General features: G+C 42.0%; 1 protein-coding gene across 1 annotated transcript in view; it reads left to right on the top strand.

Annotated features, from left to right (window-relative positions):
* Positions 1–27599, top strand: part of LOC109880560 (WSC domain-containing protein 2) — a 100540-nt gene that overhangs the window by 46664 nt on the left and 26277 nt on the right. The window contains exons 2-3 of the mRNA XM_031804262.1: positions 17709–18561; positions 23514–23628. Of these exons, the coding sequence (XP_031660122.1) occupies positions 18174–18561; positions 23514–23628 (503 nt within the window). The 5' untranslated portion in view covers positions 17709–18173. The remainder of the gene's footprint in view (positions 1–17708; positions 18562–23513; positions 23629–27599) is intronic.

A 27599-nucleotide genomic window follows, 5' to 3' on the forward strand; every position in this document is an offset into this window, starting at 1 on the left:
GTACCCAACTACAGCTAGTGTTGGATACTGTATCGTACTACAGCCAACGTTAGACACCGTACCCAACTACAGCTAGTGTTAGATACTGTACCCAACTACAGCTAGTGTTAGATACTGTACCCTACTACAGCTAGTGTTAGATACTCTACCCTACTACAGCTAGTGTTAGATACTGTACCCTACTTCAGATAGTGTTAGATACTGTACCCAACTACAGCTAGTGTTAGATACTGTACCCAAGTACAGCCAGTGTTAGACACTGTACCCAACTACAGATAGTGTTAGATACTGTACCCTACTACAGTTAGTGTTAGATACTGTACCCAACTAAGTTAGTGTTACACACCTTACCCATCCACAGCTCGTGTTAGATATTGGTCCAAACTACAGCTAGTGTTAGATACTGTACCCAACTACAGCTAGTGTTAGATACTGTACCCAACTACAGCTAGTGTGAGACACTTTACCCAACTACAGCTAGCGTTAGACTTTACCCAACTACATCTAGTGTTAGATACTGTACCCAACTACGGCTAGTGTGAGACACTTACCAACTACAGCTAGTGTTAGATACTGTACCCAACTACAGCTAGTGTTAGATACTGTACCCAACTACAGCTAGTGTTAGATACTGTACCCTACTACAGCTCGTTTTAGACACCGTACCCATCTACAGTTAGTGTTAGATGCTGTACCCTACTACAGCTAGCGTTAGATACTGTACCCAAGTACAGCTAGTGTTAGATACTGTACCCTACTACAGCTCGTTTTATACACCGTACCCATCTACAGTTAGTGTTAGATACTGTACCAACTACAGTTAGTGTTACACACCTTACCCATCCACAGCTCGTGTTAGATATTGTTCCAAACTACAGCTAGTGTTAGATACTGTACCCAACTACAGCTAGTGTTAGATACTGTACCCAACTACAGCTAGTGTGAGACACTTTACCCAACTACAGCTAGCGTTAGACTTTACCCAACTACATCTAGTGTTAGATACTGTACCCAACTACGGCTAGTGTGAGACACTTTACCCAACTACAGCTAGTGTTAGATACTGTACCCAACTACAGCTAGTGTTAGATACTGTACCCAACTACAGCTAGTGTTAGATACTGTACCCAACGACAGCTAGTGTTAGACACCCTACCCAACTACAGCTATTGTAAGATACTGTACCCAACTTCAGCTAGTGTAAGATACTGTACCCAACTACAGCTAGTGTTAGATACTGCACCCTACTACAGCTAGCGTTAGATACTGTACCCAAGTACAGCTAGTGTTAGATACTGTACCCTACTACAGCTCGTTTTAGACACCGTACCCATCTACAGTTAGTGTTAGATGCTGTACCCTACTACAGCTAGCGTTAGATACTGTACCCAAGTACAGCTAGTGTTAGATACTGTACCCTACTACAGCTCGTTTTATACACCGTACCCATCTACAGTTAGTGTTAGATACTGTACCCAACTACAGTTAGTGTTACACACCTTACCCATCCACAGCTCGTGTTAGATATTGTTCCAAACTACAGCTAGTGTTAGATACTGTACCCAACTACAGCTAGTGTTAGATACTGTACCCAACTACAGCTAGTGTGAGACACTTTACCCAACTACAGCTAGCGTTAGACTTTACCCAACTACATCTAGTGTTAGATACTGTACCCAACTACGGCTAGTGTGAGACACTTTACCCAACTACAGCTAGTGTTAGATACTGTACCCAACTACAGCTAGTGTTAGAACTGTACCCAACGACAGCTAGTGTTAGACACCCTACCCAACTACAGCTAGTGTAAGATACTGTACCCAACTACAGCTAGTGTAAGATACTGTACCCAACTACAGCTAGTGTTAGATACTGTACCCTACTACAGCTAGTGTTAGATACTCTACCCTACTACAGCTAGTGTTAGATACTGTACCCTACTTCAGATAGTGTTAGATACTGTACCCAACTACAGCTAGTGTTAGATACTGTACCCTACTACAGCTAGCGTTAGATACTGTACCCAAGTACAGCTAGTGTTAGATAATGTACCCAAGTACAGCTATTGTTAGATACTGTACCCTACTACAGCTAGCGTTAGATACTGTACCCAAGTACAGCTAGTGTTAGATAATGTACCCTACTACAGCTCGTTTTAGACACCGTACCCATCTACAGTTAGTGTTAGATACTGTACCCTACTACAGCTAGTGTTAGATACTTTACCCAACTACAGTTAGTGTTACACACCTTACCCATCCACAGCTAGTGTTAGATATTGTTCCAAACTACAGCTAGTGTTAGATACTGTACCCAACTACAGCTAGTGTTAGATACTGGACCCAACTACAGCTAGTGTTAGATACTGGACCCAACTACAGCTAGTGTGAGACACTTTACCCAACTACAGCTAGTGTTAGACTTTACCCAACTACATCTAGTGTTAGATACTGTACCCAACTACGGCTAGTGTGAGACACTTTACCCAACTACAGCTAGTGTTAGATACTGTACCCAACTACAGCTAGTGTTAGATACTGTACCCAACTACTGCTAATGTGAGACACTATACCCAACGACAGCTAGTGTTAGACACCCTACCCAACTACAGCTATTGTAAGATACTGTACCCAACTTCAGCTAGTGTAAGATACTGTACCCAACTACAGCTAGTGTTAGATACTGCACCCTACTACAGCTAGCGTTAGATACTGTACCCAAGTACAGCTAGTGTTAGATACTGTACCCTACTACAGCTCGTTTTAGACACCGTACCCATCTACAGTTAGTGTTAGATGCTGTACCCTACTACAGCTAGCGTTAGATACTGTACCCAAGTATAGCTAGTGTTAGATACTGTACCCTACTACAGCTCGTTTTATACACCGTACCCATCTACAGTTAGTGTTAGATACTGTACCCAACTACAGTTAGTGTTACACACCTTACCCATCCACAGCTCGTGTTAGATATTGTTCCAAACTACAGCTAGTGTTAGATACTGTACCCAACTACAGCTAGTGTTAGATACTGTACCCAACTACAGCTAGTGTGAGACACTTTACCCAACTACAGCTAGCGTTAGACTTTACCCAACTACATCTAGTGTTAGATACTGTACCCAACTACGGCTAGTGTGAGACACTTTACCCAACTACAGCTAGTGTTAGATACTGTACCCAACTACAGCTAGTGTTAGATACTGTACCCAACGACAGCTAGTGTTAGACACCCTACCCAACTACAGCTAGTGTAAGATACTGTACCCAACTACAGCTAGTGTAAGATACTGTACCCAACTACAGCTAGTGTTAGATACTGTACCCTACTACAGCTAGTGTTAGATACTCTACCCTACTACAGCTAGTGTTAGATACTGTACCCTACTTCAGATAGTGTTAGATACTGTACCCAACTACAGCTAGTGTTAGATACTGTACCCAACTACAGCTAGTGTTAGATACTGTACCCAAGTACAGCTATTGTTAGATACTGTACCCTACTACAGCTAGCGTTAGATACTGTACCCAAGTACAGCTAGTGTTAGATAATGTACCCAAGTACAGCTATTGTTAGATACTGTACCCTACTACAGCTAGCGTTAGATACTGTACCCAAGTACAGCTAGTGTTAGATAATGTACCCTACTACAGCTCGTTTTAGACACCGTACCCATCTACAGTTAGTGTTAGATACTGTACCCTACTACAGCTAGTGTTAGATACTTTACCCAACTACAGTTAGTGTTACACACCTTACCCATCCACAGCTAGTGTTAGATATTGTTCCAAACTACAGCTAGTGTTAGATACTGTACCCAACTACAGCTAGTGTTAGATACTGGACCCAACTACAGCTAGTGTTAGATACTGTACCCAACTACAGCTAGTGTGAGACACTTTACCCAACTACAGCTAGTGTTAGACTTTACCCAACTACAGCTAGCGTTAGACTTTACCCAACTACATCTAGTGTTAGATACTGTACCCAACTACGGCTAGTGTGAGACACTTTACCCAACTACAGCTAGTGTTAGATACTGTACCCAACTACAGCTAGTGTTAGATACTGTACTCTACTACTGCTAATGTGAGACACTATACCCAACTACAGCTAGTGTTAGATACTGTACCCAACTACATCTAGTGTTAGATACTGTACCCAACTACGGCTAGTGTGAGACACTTTACCCAACTACAGCTAGTGTTAGATACTGTACCCAACTACAGCTAGTGTTAGAACTGTACCCAACGACAGCTAGTGTTAGACACCCTACCCAACTACAGCTAGTGTAAGATACTGTACCCAACTACAGCTAGTGTAAGATACTGTACCCAACTACAGCTAGTGTTAGATACTGTACCCTACTACAGCTAGTGTTAGATACTCTACCCTACTACAGCTAGTGTTAGATACTGTACCCTACTTCAGATAGTGTTAGATACTGTACCCAACTACAGCTAGTGTTAGATACTGTACCCTACTACAGCTAGCGTTAGATACTGTACCCAAGTACAGCTAGTGTTAGATAATGTACCCAAGTACAGCTATTGTTAGATACTGTACCCTACTACAGCTAGCGTTAGATACTGTACCCAAGTACAGCTAGTGTTAGATAATGTACCCTACTACAGCTCGTTTTAGACACCGTACCCATCTACAGTTAGTGTTAGATACTGTACCCTACTACAGCTAGTGTTAGATACTTTACCCAACTACAGTTAGTGTTACACACCTTACCCATCCACAGCTAGTGTTAGATATTGTTCCAAACTACAGCTAGTGTTAGATACTGTACCCAACTACAGCTAGTGTTAGATACTGGACCCAACTACAGCTAGTGTTAGATACTGGACCCAACTACAGCTAGTGTGAGACACTTTACCCAACTACAGCTAGTGTTAGACTTTACCCAACTACATCTAGTGTTAGATACTGTACCCAACTACGGCTAGTGTGAGACACTTTACCCAACTACAGCTAGTGTTAGATACTGTACCCAACTACAGCTAGTGTTAGATACTGTACCCAACTACTGCTAATGTGAGACACTATACCCAACGACAGCTAGTGTTAGACACCCTACCCAACTACAGCTATTGTAAGATACTGTACCCAACTTCAGCTAGTGTAAGATACTGTACCCAACTACAGCTAGTGTTAGATACTGCACCCTACTACAGCTAGCGTTAGATACTGTACCCAAGTACAGCTAGTGTTAGATACTGTACCCTACTACAGCTCGTTTTAGACACCGTACCCATCTACAGTTAGTGTTAGATGCTGTACCCTACTACAGCTAGCGTTAGATACTGTACCCAAGTATAGCTAGTGTTAGATACTGTACCCTACTACAGCTCGTTTTATACACCGTACCCATCTACAGTTAGTGTTAGATACTGTACCCAACTACAGTTAGTGTTACACACCTTACCCATCCACAGCTCGTGTTAGATATTGTTCCAAACTACAGCTAGTGTTAGATACTGTACCCAACTACAGCTAGTGTTAGATACTGTACCCAACTACAGCTAGTGTGAGACACTTTACCCAACTACAGCTAGCGTTAGACTTTACCCAACTACATCTAGTGTTAGATACTGTACCCAACTACGGCTAGTGTGAGACACTTTACCCAACTACAGCTAGTGTTAGATACTGTACCCAACTACAGCTAGTGTTAGATACTGTACCCAACGACAGCTAGTGTTAGACACCCTACCCAACTACAGCTAGTGTAAGATACTGTACCCAACTACAGCTAGTGTAAGATACTGTACCCAACTACAGCTAGTGTTAGATACTGTACCCTACTACAGCTAGTGTTAGATACTCTACCCTACTACAGCTAGTGTTAGATACTGTACCCTACTTCAGATAGTGTTAGATACTGTACCCAACTACAGCTAGTGTTAGATACTGTACCCAACTACAGCTAGTGTTAGATACTGTACCCAAGTACAGCTATTGTTAGATACTGTACCCTACTACAGCTAGCGTTAGATACTGTACCCAAGTACAGCTAGTGTTAGATAATGTACCCAAGTACAGCTATTGTTAGATACTGTACCCTACTACAGCTAGCGTTAGATACTGTACCCAAGTACAGCTAGTGTTAGATAATGTACCCTACTACAGCTCGTTTTAGACACCGTACCCATCTACAGTTAGTGTTAGATACTGTACCCTACTACAGCTAGTGTTAGATACTTTACCCAACTACAGTTAGTGTTACACACCTTACCCATCCACAGCTAGTGTTAGATATTGTTCCAAACTACAGCTAGTGTTAGATACTGTACCCAACTACAGCTAGTGTTAGATACTGGACCCAACTACAGCTAGTGTTAGATACTGTACCCAACTACAGCTAGTGTGAGACACTTTACCCAACTACAGCTAGTGTTAGACTTTACCCAACTACAGCTAGCGTTAGACTTTACCCAACTACATCTAGTGTTAGATACTGTACCCAACTACGGCTAGTGTGAGACACTTTACCCAACTACAGCTAGTGTTAGATACTGTACCCAACTACAGCTAGTGTTAGATACTGTACTCTACTACTGCTAATGTGAGACACTATACCCAACTACAGCTAGTGTTAGATACTGTACCCAACTACAGCTAGTATTAGATACTGTACCCAACTACGGCTCGTGTGAGACACTTTACCTAACTACAGCATCTATACATCTTCTGTGCCAAAGAATCATGTCACTAACTGTAATAAACCTTGTCTAACCAGCAGTGTTGGGGAAGCAACTTTGAAAATATAGTTTACCAAGCTACCAATTACACTGAAATAAGTTAATCTACATGAAAGCTACACTTAAAAAGTTGTTCACTACATCCAAACTACGTCCAAACTACTAAATCTGAAATGTCATAGATAAGAAATTGCAAGAAGATAAGATAAGAAATTGCAAGAACTTTATAGTCATATTGACAGAATTGCAGAATGTGTTAGTTAGTCTATTAAACACAACAACTGAATTTCTCCCATATTTTATTTTATTATTGCAAATAAAGTAGTGTGTAGTTCTAGTAGTTAGCTACACCGCTACATGGCAGAAAAGTAATTCACTTCTGAAAACACTACCCAGATTAGAATTTAGGTCAACTATTGCCAAGCTACTGCAAAATTTAGTTAAATTACAAGTTAAACTACATGTACTCCCCAAAACTGTTCACCAGTGATAAAAGTCTATTTTGGGCACCCAGTGAAGGGCTATGACAGCTGTTTTCAAAGTGCTATGTTAGCTTCAGAGGACGAATCTTACGAAAGACAGGATATATCTGGGAAGTTTCCACACAGCCCCACTGACGAGCTTCCACAGCCTCTGAGTGGCTACCACTAATTCATTTAATTGGGAATTGAGCCAATCACTGATACCAGCCGGCACACTCCAGGATCAAACATGGGTCTAATCAAAATGGTTGGCATGAAGATGTGAAACCCCTGCACTGTGTGGCTGGCTACTACTGTACACTGCCAGACACAGAGCAAACAGAGCTGCTCCTGTGCTCTTTACCCACTGCCCCTCAATACTTATTGCCAGGACCTCCTGAGCACAACCGTTTTCATGGCTCCAGCAACACTCACAGGCACCATCTGAGCTAATCTTATAAAGAGCTGTGTCACTTAGGAGCTACGCCTGGAATAGATCTTAAAGCTGGAATCCGTAGCGGTGAAACTGCCACGTCCATTTGCGATATTACAACAACAAAGACTTTACTTCAAACAACAAACACAGTTTTTTCCCCCTCAGACATCATTACATGTGCATAGAACTGCAGAGCATGTACTACTACTTATTTAACCAAGATGCTGGATGCTCCTTTCCTTCTTTCATAAACAAAACAAAAAACTATTACAAATGCATCGCACTGTTTCATCTTCTGAGGATTTTAGCTTCAATTCACAGACCTCAGTTAAAGCATTGCCTTGGGATTAGGGTTGCAAAATTCCTGAGACTTTCAATAACTTCCCTGGTTTTCCCAAAATCCCGGTTGGAGGCTTACCAGAACCAGGAGGGAATATGCAGGAAATCCGGAATCCTTCAACCAGGATTTCAGAAAAACCACACACTCCTCTCTCCGGCCCCACACTGGCCTCTCATCAGTCCCACGCACTTCTCTCTCTCTCTCTCTCTCTCTCTCCCCCCACACTGGCCCTTGTTCAGCCATGTTGTGATGCTGTTATCACTGTTGTAGAATGCAATATCATCAGGGAGGAAGCCAGTCACAGCCAAGCCCAACACAAATCAGAGGAGAGGATTGATTAAAATAAAATTTAAACCAGCTGTGGTCAACTCTGTTTCAGAGCTCTTTGTCGCCCTTTTTCCCAATAATTCAGGAGTGGAATAGGGTTCATTTGGCAAATAAAATACAAAATAAAAGAAATTGGATACATACAGTATGTAAGGGCCAAGCCAAACCACAAACCGTATGTTTTATGTCTTAGTTATTTGACCATTGGAAAATATTATTTTCTGGGACTGATTTGTTTTCATTTATTGATGTTCTGCACAACATAGTTCTCCTGTTTGCTCTCTCAACAGAATGTCATTACCATTGCACCCAATTTATTTTCTTGGCATAAGAACATAAAAATGTTAGACATTTATGGAAACAATTTGAGATTGTCCCATTCATGACAATAATATCTAGAGAAATCTTTATTTTTATTTGGTGTGGCAGACGGCAGGGAGAGGTAAGGCGAGTTGTAATTGAGGGGAGATATCTTGCAGGTTGCTGGCTCCACCGCCGAGCCTTATATGAACTTCCTGCCCCAACGAGGGGAGGCTGTAGGTGGTTTGTAAAGGCCGTTGTTGTTGGAAGGTGAGGACCAATGCGCAGCGTGGTAAGTGTCCATATTTTTAATAAAGCAATTGAACACTGAACAAAAACAACAAAGTGAATGAACGAAACCGAAACAGTTCTGTCTGGTGCAGAATACAAACACTCAACAGAAAATAATCACCCACCACTCAAGGGTGAAAACAGGCTGCCTAAGTATGGTTCTCAATCAGGGACAATGATTGACAGCTGCCCATGATTGAGAACCATACCATACCAAACACAGAAATACCAAATCATAGAAAAAAGAACATAGTCTGCCCACCCAACTCACGCCCTGACCATACTAAAACAAAGACATCACAAAGGAACTAAGGTCAGAACGTGACATGGTTAAGCCAAGGAGTGCTTGGGGATAAAGGAGGCATCAGCCTGCACAAAGGGGTAGAGGAGGAGCGATAGCTGTAAGAGCGATAGCTGTGATTACCTGTGGTGACCTGGACTGTCGGATTACCCCCCCTTGTGTACCGGACCGGATTGGCTGATGACCCCAGTGTGAGGAGTACCCCTGGAAAATGGAACGGACAATGAGAACAGCTTGTGGACTGTGAGGTGATTGGTGCATTTCCCCAGTGTACCAAAACCCTTAATAAACTTCCCAATTGCATTCTAATTGTGCTACTGGTGCCTGTTTGTTATTGAACTTGGTGACGTGGAAACCCCACACCCTTGAGCCTGCTATAGTGGTTTATACAAGGTAATCCAATAACATCACAAACGATAATGAATGAAAACAGATAAGGAGATAATTATATTTAATCAAATTATCTGTTTTTTTATTCAATGTTACAAAAGTGGTCTGTATTATCCTCATCTGGAGCCAAACACAAGGCATATAAACACGACTAACTCAGCCACCCCTCCAAAAGACACACACTTTTTAGACTGCTACTGATGTTCTCTCACCCTCACCTCCTTTAACAGCGTTTACCACAAATACTGTACACTCCACTCCTCTACAAATAATGCTCACATTGCCACTCATGGAAACTGTCTCTGAAACCGAATACTTTCTCTAAAACCCAGTGGAAACAAGCTGAATCCATCCATTCAATCTGATCCATTGTGCATCTGTAATGTAGTGAAACTATATGAAGTTGGTAACTGAGTGCCATATGGGGAAGCTACACTGAATGCCCTTTACCATCAGAACGGTTCATCGGGGCGTGGACTCTACAAGATGCTGGCCTATGTTGACTCCAATGCTTCCCATAGTTGTGTCAAGTTGGCTGGATGTCCTTTGGGTGGTGGACCATTCTTGATACACACGGGAAACTGTTGAGCGTGAAAAACCCATACCCCGTTCAAAGGCACTTAAATATTTTGTCTTGTCCATTCACCCTTTGAATGGCACACATACACAATCCATGTCTCAATTGTCTCAAGGCTTAAAAATCATTCCTTAACCTGTCTCCTCCCCTTCATCTACACTGATTGAAGTGGATTTAACAAGTGACATCAATAAGGGATCATAGACTGACCAGGTGAATCCAGTTGAAAGCTATGTCATGGATGTGTCATGTTCTTAATGTTTTGTACACTCAGTGGATATAAGAAGGCTCTGAGTGACAGAGGCTGTGACAACTGTCAGAGAGCCAGCAAGGCAGGACTGGGTAGGACAGTGTAGGACAGAAAGGCTGGTGGTCACATAAGGTGGTCTCAGTAGACCTGTTCCCTGAGCTAGGTCGGATAGAACCATTTTTTAAACCAAGACGTTTTTCCACCAACTTTAGCATCCCGACAACTTTTTGCCGACTTTTCTTCATATATAAAAGATATTGCCAGCAACAAATACCTATACTTTTATTTCCGCCAACCGACTTACGCCTCGATCACACCCACAGCATCATTGCATTTTGGTACACCAGAAGTACATTCATTTCCAATGGAACGCTACGTTTGCCTTGCAGCATCGCGTTAGAGGCAGTTGCAGTGCATTCTACAGTATATGGTGCATACATTGGATTTATCTAACATATGCGTCAAACTGTATATGTAAACAGCTTGACAGAAATGGTAGCAGAAGGGGAATGTTGAACTTTTGTTGCACACATATCCAGATGATTCTGCATACCATTTTGCCATTGACGCTGTCTGTGTGATCAAGGTGTTCGTCATGATTGCGTAAAGTTCTGCCTACAGCTTAGTATGAAATGTAGCCGTATTGCATTGGCACACACTACGCTCTTACACCTCGAACATGTCTACATCTTCATTGCGCAAAATGGTATGCAGCATCATCTGGATAGACAGTGCCTTTGGAAAGTATTCAGACACCTTGACTTTTTGGACATTTTGTTAGGTTACAGTCTTATTCTAAAATTGATTACATTTTTTTTTTCCCTCATCAATCTACACACAACACCCCATAATGTAAAAATTGGTTTTGAGACATGTTTGCTCATTTCTATAAAAAGAAAAATGAAATATGACATTTACATAAGTATTAAGATCATTTATTCAGTACTTTGCTGAAGCATCTTTGGCAGCGATTACAGCCTTGAGTCTTCTTGGGTGTGACGTTACAAGCTTGTCACACCTGTATTTGAGGTGCTTCACCAATTCTTCTCTGCAGATCCACTCAAGATCTGACAGGTTGGAAGGGGAGCGTTGCTGCACAGCTATTTTCAGGTCTCCCAAAGATGTTCGATCGAGTTCAAGTCTGAGTTCTGGCTGGGCCACTCAAGGGCATTCAGAGACTTGTCCTGAAGCCACTCCTGCTTTGTCTTGGCTGTGTGCTTAGGGTAGTTGTCCTGTTGGAAGGTGAACCTTCACCCCAGTCTGAGGTCCTGAGTGCTCTGGAGCAGGTTTTCACCAAGGATCTCTCTGTACTTTGCTCCATTAATCTTTGCCTTGATCCTGACTAATCTCCCAGTCCCTGCTGCTGAAAAACACCCCCACACCATGATGCTGCCACCACCATGCTTCACCATAGGGATAGTGCCAGGTTCAATCTTGGTTTCATCAGACGAGAGAATCTTGTTTCTCATGGTCTGAGAGTCTTTATGTGCCTTTTGGCAAACTCGAAACTGTCATGTGCCTTTTAATAAGGAGTGGCTTCCATCTGACCACTCTACCGTAACAGCCTGATTGGTAATAATGTAAGTAGGGTGGTTGGTTGGGGTGGATCGGTGGGCATATAACGCAAATGTGTAGCAAGGTTGCTAGTTCGAATCTCATCATGGACAACTTTAGCATTTTAGCTAATTAGCAACTTTTCAACTGCTAACTACTTTTTAGCTGCTTTGCAACTACTTAGCATGTAAGCTAACTCTTCCCCTAACCCTAACCGCAACCCTTTAACCTAACTCCTAAACTTAACCCTAACCTTAACCCTAACCCCTAGCCAAGCTAACGTTATTCAGCTAGCTAATATTAGCCACCTAGCTAGTTTTCATAACATATCATACGTTTTACAAATTCGCAACATATTATACATTTTGCAAATTCGTAACATATTGTACATTTTGCAAATTTGTACTTATAATCATACGAAATCGGTGATGGACATCCACAAATTAATTAATACAGTTTAAAATGTAACGTATCATACTAAATGGAGTGTATTTAATTTATATAATAATATGGAATGCTCTGAGACCAGGTTGTGATTTCATGCACATGCCGCAGAATTTTGGCTGCACAGACCAGTAACATAATTAAACAAAAAATATGGCATTCTATTCGTAAAAAGAAACAATTTGTCTTAAAATGTTTCTTAGTGTCACGTTCTGACCTTTATTTCCTTTGTTTTGTATTTATTTAGTATGGTCAGGGCGTGAGTTGGGTGGTCAGTCTATGTTTGTTTTTCTATGATTTGGGTATTTCTATGTTTCGGCCTAGTATGGTTCTCAATCAGAGGCAGGTGTCATTAGTTGTCTCTGATTGAGAATCATACTTAGGTAGCCTGGGTGTCACTGTGTGTTTGTGGGTGATTGTCTATGTTGTAGCTTCACGGTCGTCATTTGTTTATTGTTTTGTATACAGTGTCAGTACTTGCTTTATTAAAGATTTACCATGGACACTTACGACGCCGCATTTTGGTCCGATCCTTCTCGCCTCTCCTCTTCAGATGAAGAGGAGGACGGCCGTGACACTTAGGACCTGCCTAAAAAAAAATCGCGGATTCCTTTATAATGGTGTATATTCAATAGATTTATTCAAATAGATGTCCACCCACATTGATCCACATCTACTCCCACACTTCCCAGCATGTGCACGGGAGATATAAATGGTTTATTCTGGCAAGAATGTGGTTAAAATGGGACTCTATGAATTGGGCTCTAAAAAACATGGCCTGATTTTGTTTTACAGTAAAGGCTTTCTGTAAAGGGTATCAGTGAGGTGACAGCATCCACTCTGCAGGAGAGCCCCTTGCCTAGTGCTCAATAAGTCACAGGGCAGATATGAAGTATATTTATGGAGTGTCCTGCAGAGCCATGGCCCACAGCACGCACTGAGCTGCCCGACTGCCCGGTAACGATTAACTCTGACATTTCTCCCGCCAGAATCCACTCGGATTAAATATTTGCTGGCTCATTTAATATGAATGTGAATTAATGGTCAATCACGCCGTGTCTAGACTTGACAGTTCATGCAGCTTTTGTATTCTGATCATGGAGATCATGAAATTTCGAACACGTCATGTGTATACGCCTACATTTAAATTTCCATGTTGTGTCTGGATTCCCTTTTTTTATGTATTGAAATGCCAGTATGCATTCTGCAAACGGTGGAACAGGATACATCTGATAAGAACAAAACAATAACTTGATGGCAGGAGCCATTTACTGTAGCTATCTAGCCAGTGAAACTCTGTAGCTAGCCAGCAAGTTAGCTAGCAAAGTTAAAGGGATTGCAAACAGGTTAGCATAACTCTAGCCACACAAAAATATATTTTTTGTAAATAAGCTAGCTGGCTAGCCATTTTGAAGCCAATAAACACGTTCCTCACACACTAGGAACATATTTCCTCTAACGTTTAATGAAAAATGGTGCCTCACTTCCAAAACACAAGTTTTCTGGAGACTTGTGCCAGAGTGCTGATGATGTCATCCCAAAAATGTGCTTTTGGTAGCCTGATTGCATCCAGACTGAGGAGAAATGTTGCCCTGACCACCTTCTGAAGTGGTCAGCCAGATATGAACACAATCCAACCACAATACTCGAGGAGGTTCTCACTTCAAGGGCCTCTTATAGGTCATTTAAACCTTGTAAACTCACGGCAAGTCATAGAACCCCAATCGGCAATTAGAGAATGTAAGGACACCTGTCACTCTCTGCCCCCCTACATACAAAACCTGTCTGTGTTTCAATGTCTTGTTTGAAGTCAGTGACCTCTGCATCCACTCTTATTACGGTCATTTGAACCTGTAAATTAGAAATGCTCTTCTCAGGTGGAGTTTGTAGTTCAATTTCATTTTTTCCATTGTGTGCTTATAAATAATTAATAGGGTGATTGCAAGCGTGTGTGTGCATGTGTGCGTATGCATGTGTGTATACTGTAACATGCTGCCATCTGCCACCAGTTGTGTGCCCTTTATCTTTCTCCCCGACCATGCCCAAAATCTGCCCAGGAGTTTTTTGCCCCTGGCCTACATGCCAATCCCAGTATGTAAAAGAATGCTAGGCAGATATAATTGTCTGTGTCTGCATGCCATGGTTAGAAAGTGAAAATAAGGAGGAAGAGCACATGAGGGGAAATACTTTGAGTACCTTTATATGTACTGTAGTACCTTTTATGAAGGTCTGCCTCTAAGTCAAGGTTACCCCCCCCCCCTCCCCTCTGAATGCTCTGACCTCAACACCTTAATCTCCCAAGGCATCGGGTATAAACACAAGCCTTATAATGGCCATAGCGTGACTCAGAGGACAGATAAGGACACTCTTTTTTCACCACCCGCTAAGGTGGTACTCTGAAAGAGTGGCAGAGTTTTTTCCTATTCCATCAAATCGATATTGGCTTTTTTGTATGTTTTATAAAAGTACAGACTCATGGGGGAAACATGGGAAAGTAATGCTTGTTTGAAATGTGCTAACTTGTTATTCCAACTTATAGACAAGCTCCAGAAGGTTTTACACACTTGCTGAAGAGGCATTGTTTTGTATGCTCATTCAGCATAGTTCATGTGATGTCCAGAGATGCCTGAGTATATTTTCAACTAAAAATATACATTTTTATACATACTTGAAAGTGTGTTGTGTAACAAAGGGCATTAAGTGATGCAAACCATACATTTGCATGCATTTTTTGTCAACCAACATTTTTATTTTGTCTTCAGAAATATGTTAATTGGGGTCTCCTTGAGCAGTTCAATCACTACTGATGTTTTTATGCAAGGAAAACCGGGTCTGGGTTTCTAATGGTTAAGTAAAAGGTTCTCTGTCATTTGCTTTTCGTCTGCTCAGCATTCTTGTTATGTTGTGTCATGTCGCTCCAGTTCACATTGACAGTGTTCAATATTCCAAGAATCATCTTTGTTTGTCTCTGTCATGGATGCTGAGTTTGCCCTTTGCTTAAAGATTTAACGCAGTGAGAGTTGTTTTATACAAGAGCCTTCTGAGTTCTTTTTTCGACTCTCTCCTTATTTGCAATCGAACTTCAGAGTTTTGTTCATCTCCTCATACTCTGCTTCTACTGGGCATTCCACTGAGTTCAAAACTTGGTCCACTTATTCTGCCACAACAATACTGTTGATCTTCATTTCTTCCTCACCACTGTCATTAGAAATCATCAGAAATGACAATGTTGTTTTTACCCAAGTCAAGGATTGCTTCGTCATCTGATTCACTTTCAGATTCAAGAGCGAGTCAGGCTGTCAACCTCCAGAGAGTAGCCCATCATAACATTCTCCTACTGAGCTTTGTTAATAGCGACAGTTCAATTCAGGGCAGTGATGACGTTGAGAGCTGTAGCAACACGTTTGCAGTTGTCCATTGATATTATCTTTAAAAAAAGAATCTGCGGTATACTACTGATCAGGAAAACCCCATTATGTTATAGACAGTAGCCTGTGGCATGGTAGACCAATCAGGAATCATCTCTCAGCATGACCAGCCCCTCCATTATCTCAGCCAATCAAGGCTAGCCAGGAAGAATCCTTTTTTTCTCCATAAGAAATAAACTAGGCTCATCATTTAAAATGTTTACAGATCACCAAAGAGTTTGCTATTAGGCACATATATCAATTTTTTTAAACGTAAAAAAAATAATTTATATATATATTCTTTTTTTTTCACGGAATTTTTTAATGAATGAAGAACGCCCGTCTTACTTGAGATATCCAGACAAATGTCCATTAATTATATTCCGCATGATATTTCACATTTCCCGTTGCTGCAGGATTATTTTCCTGCTGTAGCAAACTGGCTCAAATTAAGATCCTACATCTGTAGTGCTCTTAATATAAAGAATGTTACCAGATCCTGATCTGGGACCACTGAAACAGAATGGGATTTTTTATTTATTTTTCAATTCAGCAACTCATACCATCCGTGATGGAGAGGATTGTAGCCATTTCCTGCAATCAAATGACATAGTGACCTCATGGGTAGAATGTATTCATATTTTTCATAATTTCATAATGAATAAACATTATTTTTTTAAACCTGCTGAAAATCCGGTGTTCTATGATGTATATAAAGTGTAATATTGGGATGCAAACGCTAAACTGAATACATTTCAACTCTATACCTGACATGGTATATAGGTGTCTTCTTTTTTTAAGCTGTGTGAGGTGTATACTTTTGTTTCAAAGTAGATTTGTTTAGTACTACCAAGAAACACTCTGTGTGACCCTGATTTAGGTTAACTAGACTGCTGTGGGGTGGAACTCCTATGTTTCCCCTCCCCATCCAGTGTTTCCATTCCAATCTCATTTAGAAGATATAATGAAGCCTGTAGAGCTCAGAGTTAGTTGGAACAGAGAGGACCACCCACAGTTGGGTTTAGTATGAACTGAAGGCAACAACCACCACAGCCCAAAGCTTTTCATCCACTCTAATCAGAGATATATTAGAAATATGTATTTCAATTAGATAAACAACCACATTTCACAGCCATAGCAAGTAAAACACTTTTTGTTAGAGCTACTGGGGAATGCTGTTGTAGTGAAGCCGTGTACTTGCAAGTGTATTTATGTAAATACTTTACGTTGCAAAAGTATTTTGTATTTTAGTTTGATGCATTTGTCTTAATAATAGTCTCTTGTATGTATTTGTGAGATTCATTTTGATGTATCTTTTGGCCATATCTAACCCTAATGTGCTGCTTGCCACTGCTTCTGATTTTTTCGGGTTAGGTTTTTTATTTATTTGTGTTAGTTTATTTCTTTGCAACCTGGTGCATGATGGTTGAGTGTTGCTGAGGAGGTGGGGAGATGGTGTGTGTGGTGGGCACTACCCCCAAAGCTATAAGACTGGTAAAATAGTTTGTTAAATAGTTAACCAATAGCTACCCGGAATATCTGCATTGATCCTTTTTCCACTAATCTCTTTTGACTCAAATACTCTGTTGTTACTATTTATTATATATATTCTGTTGCCTAGTCACTTTATCCCTACCGATATGTACATACAGTATCTACCTCAACTACCTTGTACCCCTTGACTCGATATTGGTACCTCATGTACATAGCCAAGTTATCGTGTCTTATAATTTTTTCTATTTATTCTTTGTGTTATTATTTTTCTTTTTTTTCTCTTCTATTTCAATGTTTTTTCTCTGCATTGTTTGGAACGGCCCGAAAGGAAGCATTTCACTGTTAGACTACACATGTTGTTTATGAAGCATGTTACAAATACAATTCGATTTTGATTTGATTTAATGCGGCTTATTTTACTTTCAGATGGTGAGCCACAACCTCCGTCACAGACCGTCACGGTAAATGGCTGGAGGGAATACAAGCGTCTTCCATCTGCGTGGCGGTGGAAAGGGCCTCTGTGGAGCTGTGGTCGTCTTTCAGTCTCAGCAAATCACCTTTCTTGCCATGGCCCCACCATCAGCTCTCTGCCCTCCTGATGCTTTCTCAGAGGGAATGTAGAGAGACACACACTGGAGACACACTCTCCAGCACTACACACACGCCCCTTCATGCAGAGATCCCATACACACACACTCCTTAGCTCAAGATACCTTTGTTGTGTGTGTTTTTTTACCTGGTAGGCAATTATTTGTCCCCAACCAGAATTGGATTTGGACTCTCTGTCCTGTGTGATTGAACCTCTTAGTAGCTTTAGGGGGGTGTTGTCCTGCTCTGCTGCTTTATGGTTGGGTGTCCCTGGGACGTTGTGACTGAGCAGGGGGAGCCAGCATGGCCAGGCCTCTGCTGAAAATCCAACGCTACTTTCGCAGGAAACCTGTGCGCTTCTTCTCCTTCATCCTCCTTTACCTGACAGCTGGGAGCCTGGTGTTCCTGCACTCTGGCTTTGTAGGGGACAGCTCCACGGGGGAAAATGGGGGCCGGGACCCCATGGTAGCATCTGGGATAGGGAACAGGGTGGCCTCCTCAGACAGCCGGGGGGTAGGAATGATGGGGAGGGTGTTGAAAGATACACGCAGACCCACCCCGCGGAGGTACGGCCCTCCCTGGATGAAAGGGGCTGGTGGGAAGGACTGGGAGGGTAGGGGAGTAGACTACACCAGCAGCTGGAACCGCGCCCTCAAGGGACGCAATGCCAAAGATCTGGACGACGGACGGGGTGAGTCAAAAGTTTATGTTGATACATTGCTAGTTGTACAGTACCTACAGTACATGTTTGGTATACACTATATACACAAAAGTATGTGGATTTGGCTATTTCAGACACACCCGTTGCCGACAGGTGTATAAAATTGAGCACACAGCCATGCAATCTCCATAGAAAAACATTGGCAGTAGAATGGCCTTATTGAAGAGCTCAGTGACCTTCAATATGGCACCATCATAGGATGCCACCTTTCCAACAAGTCATTTCTTAAAGTTTCTGCCCTACTAGAGCTGCCCCGGTCAACTGTAAGTGCTGTTATTGTGAAGTGGAAACAGAACGGGACCGCCAAGTGTTGAAGCGCATAGCACGTTAAAATCGTCTGTCCTCGGTTGCAGCACTCACTACCGAGTTCCAAACTGCCTCAGGAAGCAACGTCAGCACAAGAACTGTTCGCCTGGAGCTTCATGAAATGGGTTTCCATGGCCGAGCAGCCACATACAAGCCTCAGATCACCATGCGCAATGCCAAGCATCGGCTGGAGTAGTGTAAAGCTCGCCCCCATTGGACTCTAGAACAGTGGAAACTGTTCTCTGGAGTGATTAATCATGCTTCACCATTTGGCAGTCCGATGGACTAATCTGAGTTTGGCGGATGCCAGGAAAACACTACCTGCCCAAATGCATAGTGCCAACTGTAAAGTTTGGTGGAGGAAGAATGATGGTCTGGGGCTGTTTTTCATGGTTCGGGCTAGGCCCCTTAGTGCCAGTGAGGGGAAATATTAACACTACAGCATATAATGACATTCTAGACAATTCTGTGCTTCCAACTTTGTGGCAACATGACAACGCCCCCGTGCACAAAGCGAGGTCCACACAGAAATGGTTTGTCGAGATCGGTGTGGAAGAACTTGACTGGCCTGCACAGAACCCTGACCTCAACCCCATCGAGAACTTTGGGATGAATTGGAACGCCGACTGCGAGCCAGACCTAATAGCCCAACATCACTAATACTCTGAATGGAAGCACGTCCCCGCAGCAATGTTCCAACATCTAGTGGAAAGTCTTCCCAGAAGAGTGGAGGCTGTTACAGCAGAAAGGGGGGGACCAACTCCATATTAATGCCCATGATTTTGGAATTAGATGTTCGACGAGCAGGTGTCCACATACTTTTGGTCCTGTAGTGTACTTAACTAGACACCCTCTGCTTGGTTTTATACATAAGAATCATTGTCTCATAAAGTCACCTCTGACTTACAGATTTATGATCTTAATTTGATCACCCTGTTGCAGGAGACCTTTCCTGCAATGCAGTAAATGTAAAACCTGTAGGGTATTCAAGGTTTAAAATGCTTCTGAAGTTTGACATTTCCACTTACGAATAATGTTTCAACCCCTACAAAAAATGTCCATTAATTGTTTATCCACATCATTCATATGTCCTGTTGCTGGCTCAAATTACGATCCTACATCTGTAGCTCCAGTTGTTTATGTTGTATAAAAAATGACAGGTTTATAGACAACAGAGTAATTTATTATTTCACTGCAACAGCCTGAAGAAATATACTATCCGTTTAAGTGACTATCAAACTTAAATGGCCCCTTGAGTATTCACTGTTCATTATGAAATACACAGTATTCCACATGTACAGACACACAGTCATTTGTGGATAGGCAAATACACATTCACCCTCAGAGTGTTGCTCAAGGTTAATGTGGATATTATTGTGCTGGAGGCCTTGGCAAAATGACAGCCATTTACATTTGCTGCAGCATTTAAGTGACTGGATATTTAACAAGTAATTAGCCCTTCAGGTGATGCCTCTCCAGGACAGGCAGGTCACCTGTAAAACAAGCCAGTATTTGACGTTCATGCATTTCTGAAGACGTTGGGAGATGATGTGGAAACTGTCTATTAAGGGGCAACAGTGAGCACTGTTACCTTCAAGTAGATTTTGGTTTTGCAAGGACATTGTGGATGGGGATGATGGATGGGCTTAAGCTTCTACCTCTGATTCCAAAGGATGCATGTTTGAATCCAGCGAAAGAAAGTTGTTTTTAATCTTTTTTATTTTAAACCTATCCCAAACCTTAACCCTTACATTAACCATTCAGAGTTAATGTCTAAATTTAACCCTAACCGTACAAATGTGGAGTTAATTCCTAAACTTAACCATAAACACTTAAAAATGTGACGATTAAGACTGTGAGAGCTTGTAGCTCCAGGGAGATGAAGACCTCTCTCCCAGGGAGATCTGGAACCAGGGGCTCAGTTAGCTCTGTGATGCCACCCACCCTGGTCCTCCTTGCCCACAGTCAGTCAACACCCATTGAGGGGGATATTCAGAACGCACTGCTTTACAGTGATAGCAGGTTTTCCCTATATTTTATTATGTATGTTTACCTACATAATGGAGCTATCCTTAGCAACATCTGGTGTGACATTGTAAATATTACCTAGATACTGTGAAGCCACAGACAAATGACTTGGAACCAAACCACAAAATATAATTGAAAAAATAAGCTAATTGAAGGTATGTCTCTATCACTGAAAGTCTCACACTCATAGGCATAGATCTCCAATCTTTGGTAAAATCCTTCACGGCTCATTTTCATGGGCCATATGTAGCATGTCCATGGCAATTAACCTTTCCCAAAAAGAGCTAGATTGAGCTCCTGTGAAGTGATGTAGATTCATTTAGAATGGGACTCCACTAAGCTGGCTGCTGTGAGCAGCTGGTAGCAGACTGGAAGTGCCAGAAGTGCACAGCATAGCGCACCGCCCTAATCATATGATCCTTTTCAATGATCTTTACACTCTCCATACTGGACTTTAAAGTATATAGTAGGAGTTGTACCAGATGACAGCAGTATAATAATAGAGATAGAATCTCTATGGTTATTACGTTTGTAGTACAAGGATACCTACATATATACCTACATATTAGCCTTTGAATGAGAGAAATAGGTATTACAAGCACAAGCAGTTCCTGGGTGGAATTGATTTGCACAGGGATTGTTTTTATTACATTCATGTGGTATTCATATGGTACATGATTGTTTTCCATCTTTCTGATTGAGAGAAACACAAACAGGCTTTATATAGTACATTGCTACGGATTATCAGATCATACGAGAGGACCTCAGTTTGTCTCCATGTAGTATGTCCTCTCTGTCTAGGATGTCCTTGCTCTCTCTCTCTCTCTCTCTCTTTCTCTTTCTCTCTCTTCCTGTCTTCCTCTCCCTCTGTTCTTTCTCTGTGAAGTGGTAACCCCCACAGGACCACGGCAGAGCGCTAGCTGAAAGAGTAATTAGTGCTTTCAAAGTGACACTGCTCCACTTCATCCACAACTCCTATGTGCCACAGTACTCCACCACCCCCACCACCACCTCATCACACTCCAGGCCCCTGTCATGTTCTCGTCAAGAGCAGCCACACCCAACCCGCTCCCCACCATTCACACAAGGGTACGCACCCGTGTGCACATGTAAGCACACGCACGCAAGCACACACACTGTCTGAAAGAAACATTAACCAAATACTGTCTTCCCCTGTATCCAACCACCTCATCTACCCTGTTTCAAGGAGTAATCCAGCAAGGGTATCGTTGTTATCCAGTACAGATTCATTTTATCTGTTGACATCCCTCATGAGGCGAGAACATTACTGTATAGTATATAATAATAAGATTATTATAGAAGATTATAATAAGATTATAATAAGATTATGATAAGATAATAACATGATACGAGAGGGGAGACAATAAGCTCATACTATGGTGACAAACTCAGAGAGGCAGATTGTTTCTGACATGTCTGTTATTTGTTTGGGAAATCAAGAGGAAAAAACAAAGCTGTTTGAAATGGAACCACTATCCATCACCTGTCAACACCAGATCTTCTGATTTAGAGAGATGCCTACTTTAACTATCAGCCCTGAATAAAACTCTATACAGGTGGCTGAGTTATGTCCCTACACTCCCTACACTCCTGCCATACATCTGTGTACACACAGTATTTGTTCGTACAGTATAGACTTCACATTTGTGTCTGTTGTTAATCTTCTTGCCACATGACTGTGCTTACATCACAACTTGCAGATAGATATAGTATCTCTGCTTCCTTGTGTGGCTGCTGATCGGATTATTTAATTTAATAAACTCAGCACAAAAACGGAAGGTGGAAGGGCAGCCCCACTGAAGTGCAGTTCAGTTGAGCTAAATCACTGCTTCCCTTTGTCATAAAGCAGATTAGTGATCAGTCCACTCTGCTGCTATGTCTGGGAGGAAGATTACTGCAAGGTCCTACAGAGCACCACATGCTGCCGCTCTACTGCCTTTTAGACCATTACAATTACAGTAATGTGGTGGGTTAGGATGTGCATTGTTCAACCCCCCAGGGGACAGATGGTGAGGGTTTTGGATTGGTCTACCCAGCATGCTACCTCACAGACAGAGCAGGAAGGAAGTGTGGAAGGATCAACCAGTCCCACTGCAGAAGGACATCCCTCCCTCCCTCCCTCAATACTCACTTCAAATAAGTCAGGGAGGAAGTGTACTGAGTGCCATTGCAGTAGCAGGCCACTAGAAGGAGTTGTGTGTCTTTATAAATAAATCAACATGCTAGTCTGGTGTTGATTCCTTGAGCAGAAACATTGCCCTTCAATATGTCTTCACTGTATGGATCAAATTGATGATTTGTGATTTTACTTAAAAGTTGTTTTACTGATTTATAGAATGTCTCTACAGAATTGACCATGGCTGTAGTAATAAGCAATTACCTTTGGAAATGTACTAAATGTGCATGTTTTACTCACATAAACTATGGAATTCCATGCTAAACAAAACATGTGCTATTTCAAACAGTATTATTGCCTCTCTCCCTTGTCTCCTATAATATTCATTGGTCTGCTTGAATTGTGCATATTTGATTTATTATCAGAAATTTTATATTTTTCTCTCTTACAGCGAAGTACATCGGCTGCTATATCGACAACACAGCGAAAAGAGCACTAAGGGGAGTGTCCTTTTTCGACTACAAGAAAATGACGGTCTTCCGTTGCCAGGACAACTGTGCTGAAAGGTAGGCCTGGGAATATAAAAACTCACAAACACGACGATTCAGTACAAAGACATAACAAGCAATCAAATGTCCTCTAGTGTGCTTACTGTCCTTGCTACTTCTAAATTCATTGGTGGTTACTACTGGAACTGTTTGGCTGAGGAATGACAGGATAAAAAATGCTTATGTTTACACATATACAAACACACACACTCACGCAGGCATGCATATACACATATACAAACACACACTCACGCAGGCACGCATATACACATATACAAACACACACAGTCACAGGGTGGGAGTGAGGAGTAAAGGTTGTGTACCTGATCAGTGTGTAGTAGATTAACATGTCTGGCAGAATGAAATGAGTCCTGTCTAATGGATATAGGGCCTTGTGCCAGCTATCATACTCTCTCACCCTCTCCCTCTCTCCTTCTCCTTCACATTAGCTCTCTATACCCGTAGTTTCTATACTTTTTTCATATTATTTCTCTCTCTCTCTCTTTCTCTGTCTCTCTCTTTCGCTTTCTCTCTCTTTCTCGATTTCTCTCTCTTTCTCTCTTTCTCTCTCTCTTTGCCTCCTCTTATCATCTCTTCTTCAAATCATCTATTTCTCCCGGTCCACCTTGCCTTCTACTGTCCCTCTCATTCTCCCAATGGCTCAGCCCAATGCATTCCATTACAAGAGAAAGAGAGGAGGACAGCGAGAGGAGGACAACAAGAGAAGAGAGAGAGGAGAAGTAGAGAGCATGTTTTCATCTTCCTCTTCTGCTCCTCTCTCTTTCTCTGTTTTTTTAATTTTTTTAAATTTCACCTTTATTTAACCAGGTAGGCTAGTTGAGAACACCTTTATTTAACCAGGTAGGCTAGTTGAGAACACCTTTATTTAACCAGGTAGGCTAGTTGAGAACAAGTTCTCATTTGCAACTGCGACCTGGCCAAGATAAAGCATAGCAGTGTGAACAGACAACACAGAGTTACACATGGAGTAAACAATTAACAAGTCAATAACACAGTAGAAAACAAAGGGGGGGTCTATATACAATGTGTGCAAAAGGCATGAGGAGGTAGGCAAATAATTACAATTTTGCAGATTAACACTGGAGTGATAAAAGATCAGATGGTCATGTACAGGTAGAGATATTGGTGTGCAGAAGAGCAGAAAAGTAAATAAATAAAAACAGTATGGGGATGGGGTAGGTGAAAAGGGTGGGCTATTTACCAATAGACTATGTACAGCTGCAGCGATCGGTTAGCTGCTCAGATAGCTGATGTTTGAAGTTGGTGAGGGAGATAAAAGTCTCCAACTTCAGCGATTTTTGCAATTCGTTCCAGTCACAGGCAGCAGAGTACTGGAACGAAAGGCGGCCAAATGAGGTGTTGGCTTTAGGGATGATCAGTGAGATACACCTGCTGGAGCGCGTGCTACGGATGGGTGTTGCCATCGTGACCAGTGAGCTGAGATAAGGCGGAGCTTTACCTAGCATAGACTTGTAGATGACCTGGAGCCAGTGGGTCTGGCGACGAATATGTAGCGAGGGCCAGCCGACTAGAGCATACAAGTCGCAGTGGTGGGTGGTATAAGGTGCTTTAGTGACAAAACGGATGGCACTGTGATAGACTGCATCCAGTTTGCTGAGTAGAGTGTTGGAAGCCATTTTGTAGATGACATCGCCGAAGTCGAGGATCGGTAGGATAGTCAGTTTTACTAGGGTAAGCTTGGCGGCTTGAGTGAAGGAGGCTTTGTTGCGGAATAGAAAGCCGACTCTTGATTTGATTTTCGATTGGAGATGTTTGATATGAGTCTGGAAGGAGAGTTTGCAGTCTAGCCAGACACCTAGGTACTTATAGACGTCCACATATTCTAGGTCGGAACCATCCAGGGTGGTGATGCTAGTCGGGCATGCAGGTGCAGGCAGCGACCGGTTGAAAAGCATGTATTTGGTTTTACTAGCGTTTAAGAGCAGTTGGAGGCCACGGAAGGAGTGTTGTATGGCATTGAAGCTTGTTTGGAGGTTAGATAGCACAGTGTCCAAAGACGGGCCGAAAGTATATAGAATGGTGTCGTCTGCGTAGAGGTGGATCAGGGAATCGCCCTGTACTCCAACCCCTCCCAGAGCAGGCTGCTCATATGCAGACAAATCCATAGCTGTGGGAAGTAGAGGTGCTAAGGATGCTGCGGCACCCTCTGAAAAATCAGAATAAAAAAAAAATATTATTTACACTGAAAAAATATATAAACACAACATGTAACAAATTCAAAGATTTTACTGAGTTACAGTTCTTATGAGGAAATCAGTCAATTAAAATTAATTCATTAGGCCCTAACCTATGTATTTCACATGACTCGGAATACAGATATGCAGCTTTTGGTCACAGATACCTTAAAAAGAAAGGTAGGGGCGTGGGTCAGACAACCAGTCGGTATCTGGCGTGACCACCATTCCTGCCGTGTGACACATCTCCTTCGCATACAGTTGATCAGGCTCTTTATTGTGGCCAGTGGAATGTTGTCCCACTCCTCATCAATGGCTGTGCGAAGTTGATAGTTATTGGTGGGAACTGTAACATGCTGTTATACAATCCAGAGCATCCCAAACATGCTCAATTGGTGACATGTCTGGTGAGTATGCAGGCCATGGAAGAACTGGGACATGTTCAGTTCCAGGAATTGTGTACAGATCCTTGCGACATGGGGACGTGCATTATTATGCTGAAACATAAGGTGATGGCGGTGGATGAATGGCACAACAATGGGCCTTAGGATCTCACCTTGGTATCTCTGTGCATTCAAATTGCCATCAATAAAATGTAATTGCATTTATTGTCCGTAGCTTATGCCGGCCCATACCATAACCCCACCTTCACCATGGGGCACTCTGTTCACAATGTTGACATCAGCAAACTTCTTGCCCACACGACACCATACACGCTGACTGCGATCACTGACGTTGGTTACGACGCCCAACTGCAGTCAGGGCAAGACCCTGGTGAGGACGACGAGCACGCAGATGTGCTTCTCTAAGATGGTTTCTGACAGTTTGTGCAGAAATTCTTTGGTTGCGCTGGTCTCAGACGACCCCACAGGTGAAGATGCCAGATGTGGAGGTCCTGGGCTGGCATGGTTACACGTGGTCTGCGTTTGGGAGGTCAGTTGGATGTACTGCCAAATTCCAAATGGTTTTGTGTGACAAAACTGCACATTTTAGAGTGGCCTTTTATTGTCCCCAGCATAAGGTGCACATGTGTAATGATCATGCTGTTTAATCAGCTCCTAGATATGCCACACCTGTCAGGTGGATGGATTATCTTGACAAAGGAGAAACGCTCACTAACAGTGTCGTGTCTTTACTATGGATTAAGTGATATATGACATTCTATTTTATCAAATCAATTCTCTGTAATTAATATTACCTGATTAAACTAATCATGTAAATGTAATTAACTTGGAAGTCGGGGCACCACGGAAGGAGGTTTATAGAGCTGTTGTCTTTCGAATAAACTCTTAAAGACCTGGTAATATTTTATATCAATAGCAGTCAATTATCAATCGTTAACTTATTCAGTCTCATCTGAACATCGTAAAATTCTTAGTTATCTTCACAAAACCTGGCTAACCAGTTGAATCAGCAATACAAATTTGGTTTAACTATTTATTTACTAAATACCTAAATAATCACACAGAATTACATAGACTGTACACAGGATGGATCATACATTGATTACTAATTATGTCTTACAAGAAAACGTCCCTAGCGAACTGAACCGATATGACAGCTGGTTACACAAAGAAAGGGGGTTGGGTTTGAATGAAGCGTGGGAAGACTGAGGAACAAAAGGATTGGGTCTCTATCGGAACTTATGAAGCTATGCTATCATAAATACAGAATCTTATGCATTCTAAATAACCGCCCATTTGGAAATGGAAAATGCAAGAAATATTTACTCTGATCTGCGCTTCGATAGATTGGTCGAAGATGGAAGGCTGG

This window comes from Oncorhynchus kisutch, linkage group LG3 (genome assembly GCF_002021735.2).
Source record: "Oncorhynchus kisutch isolate 150728-3 linkage group LG3, Okis_V2, whole genome shotgun sequence".
In the NCBI taxonomy this organism is placed as follows: domain Eukaryota; kingdom Metazoa; phylum Chordata; class Actinopteri; order Salmoniformes; family Salmonidae; genus Oncorhynchus; species Oncorhynchus kisutch.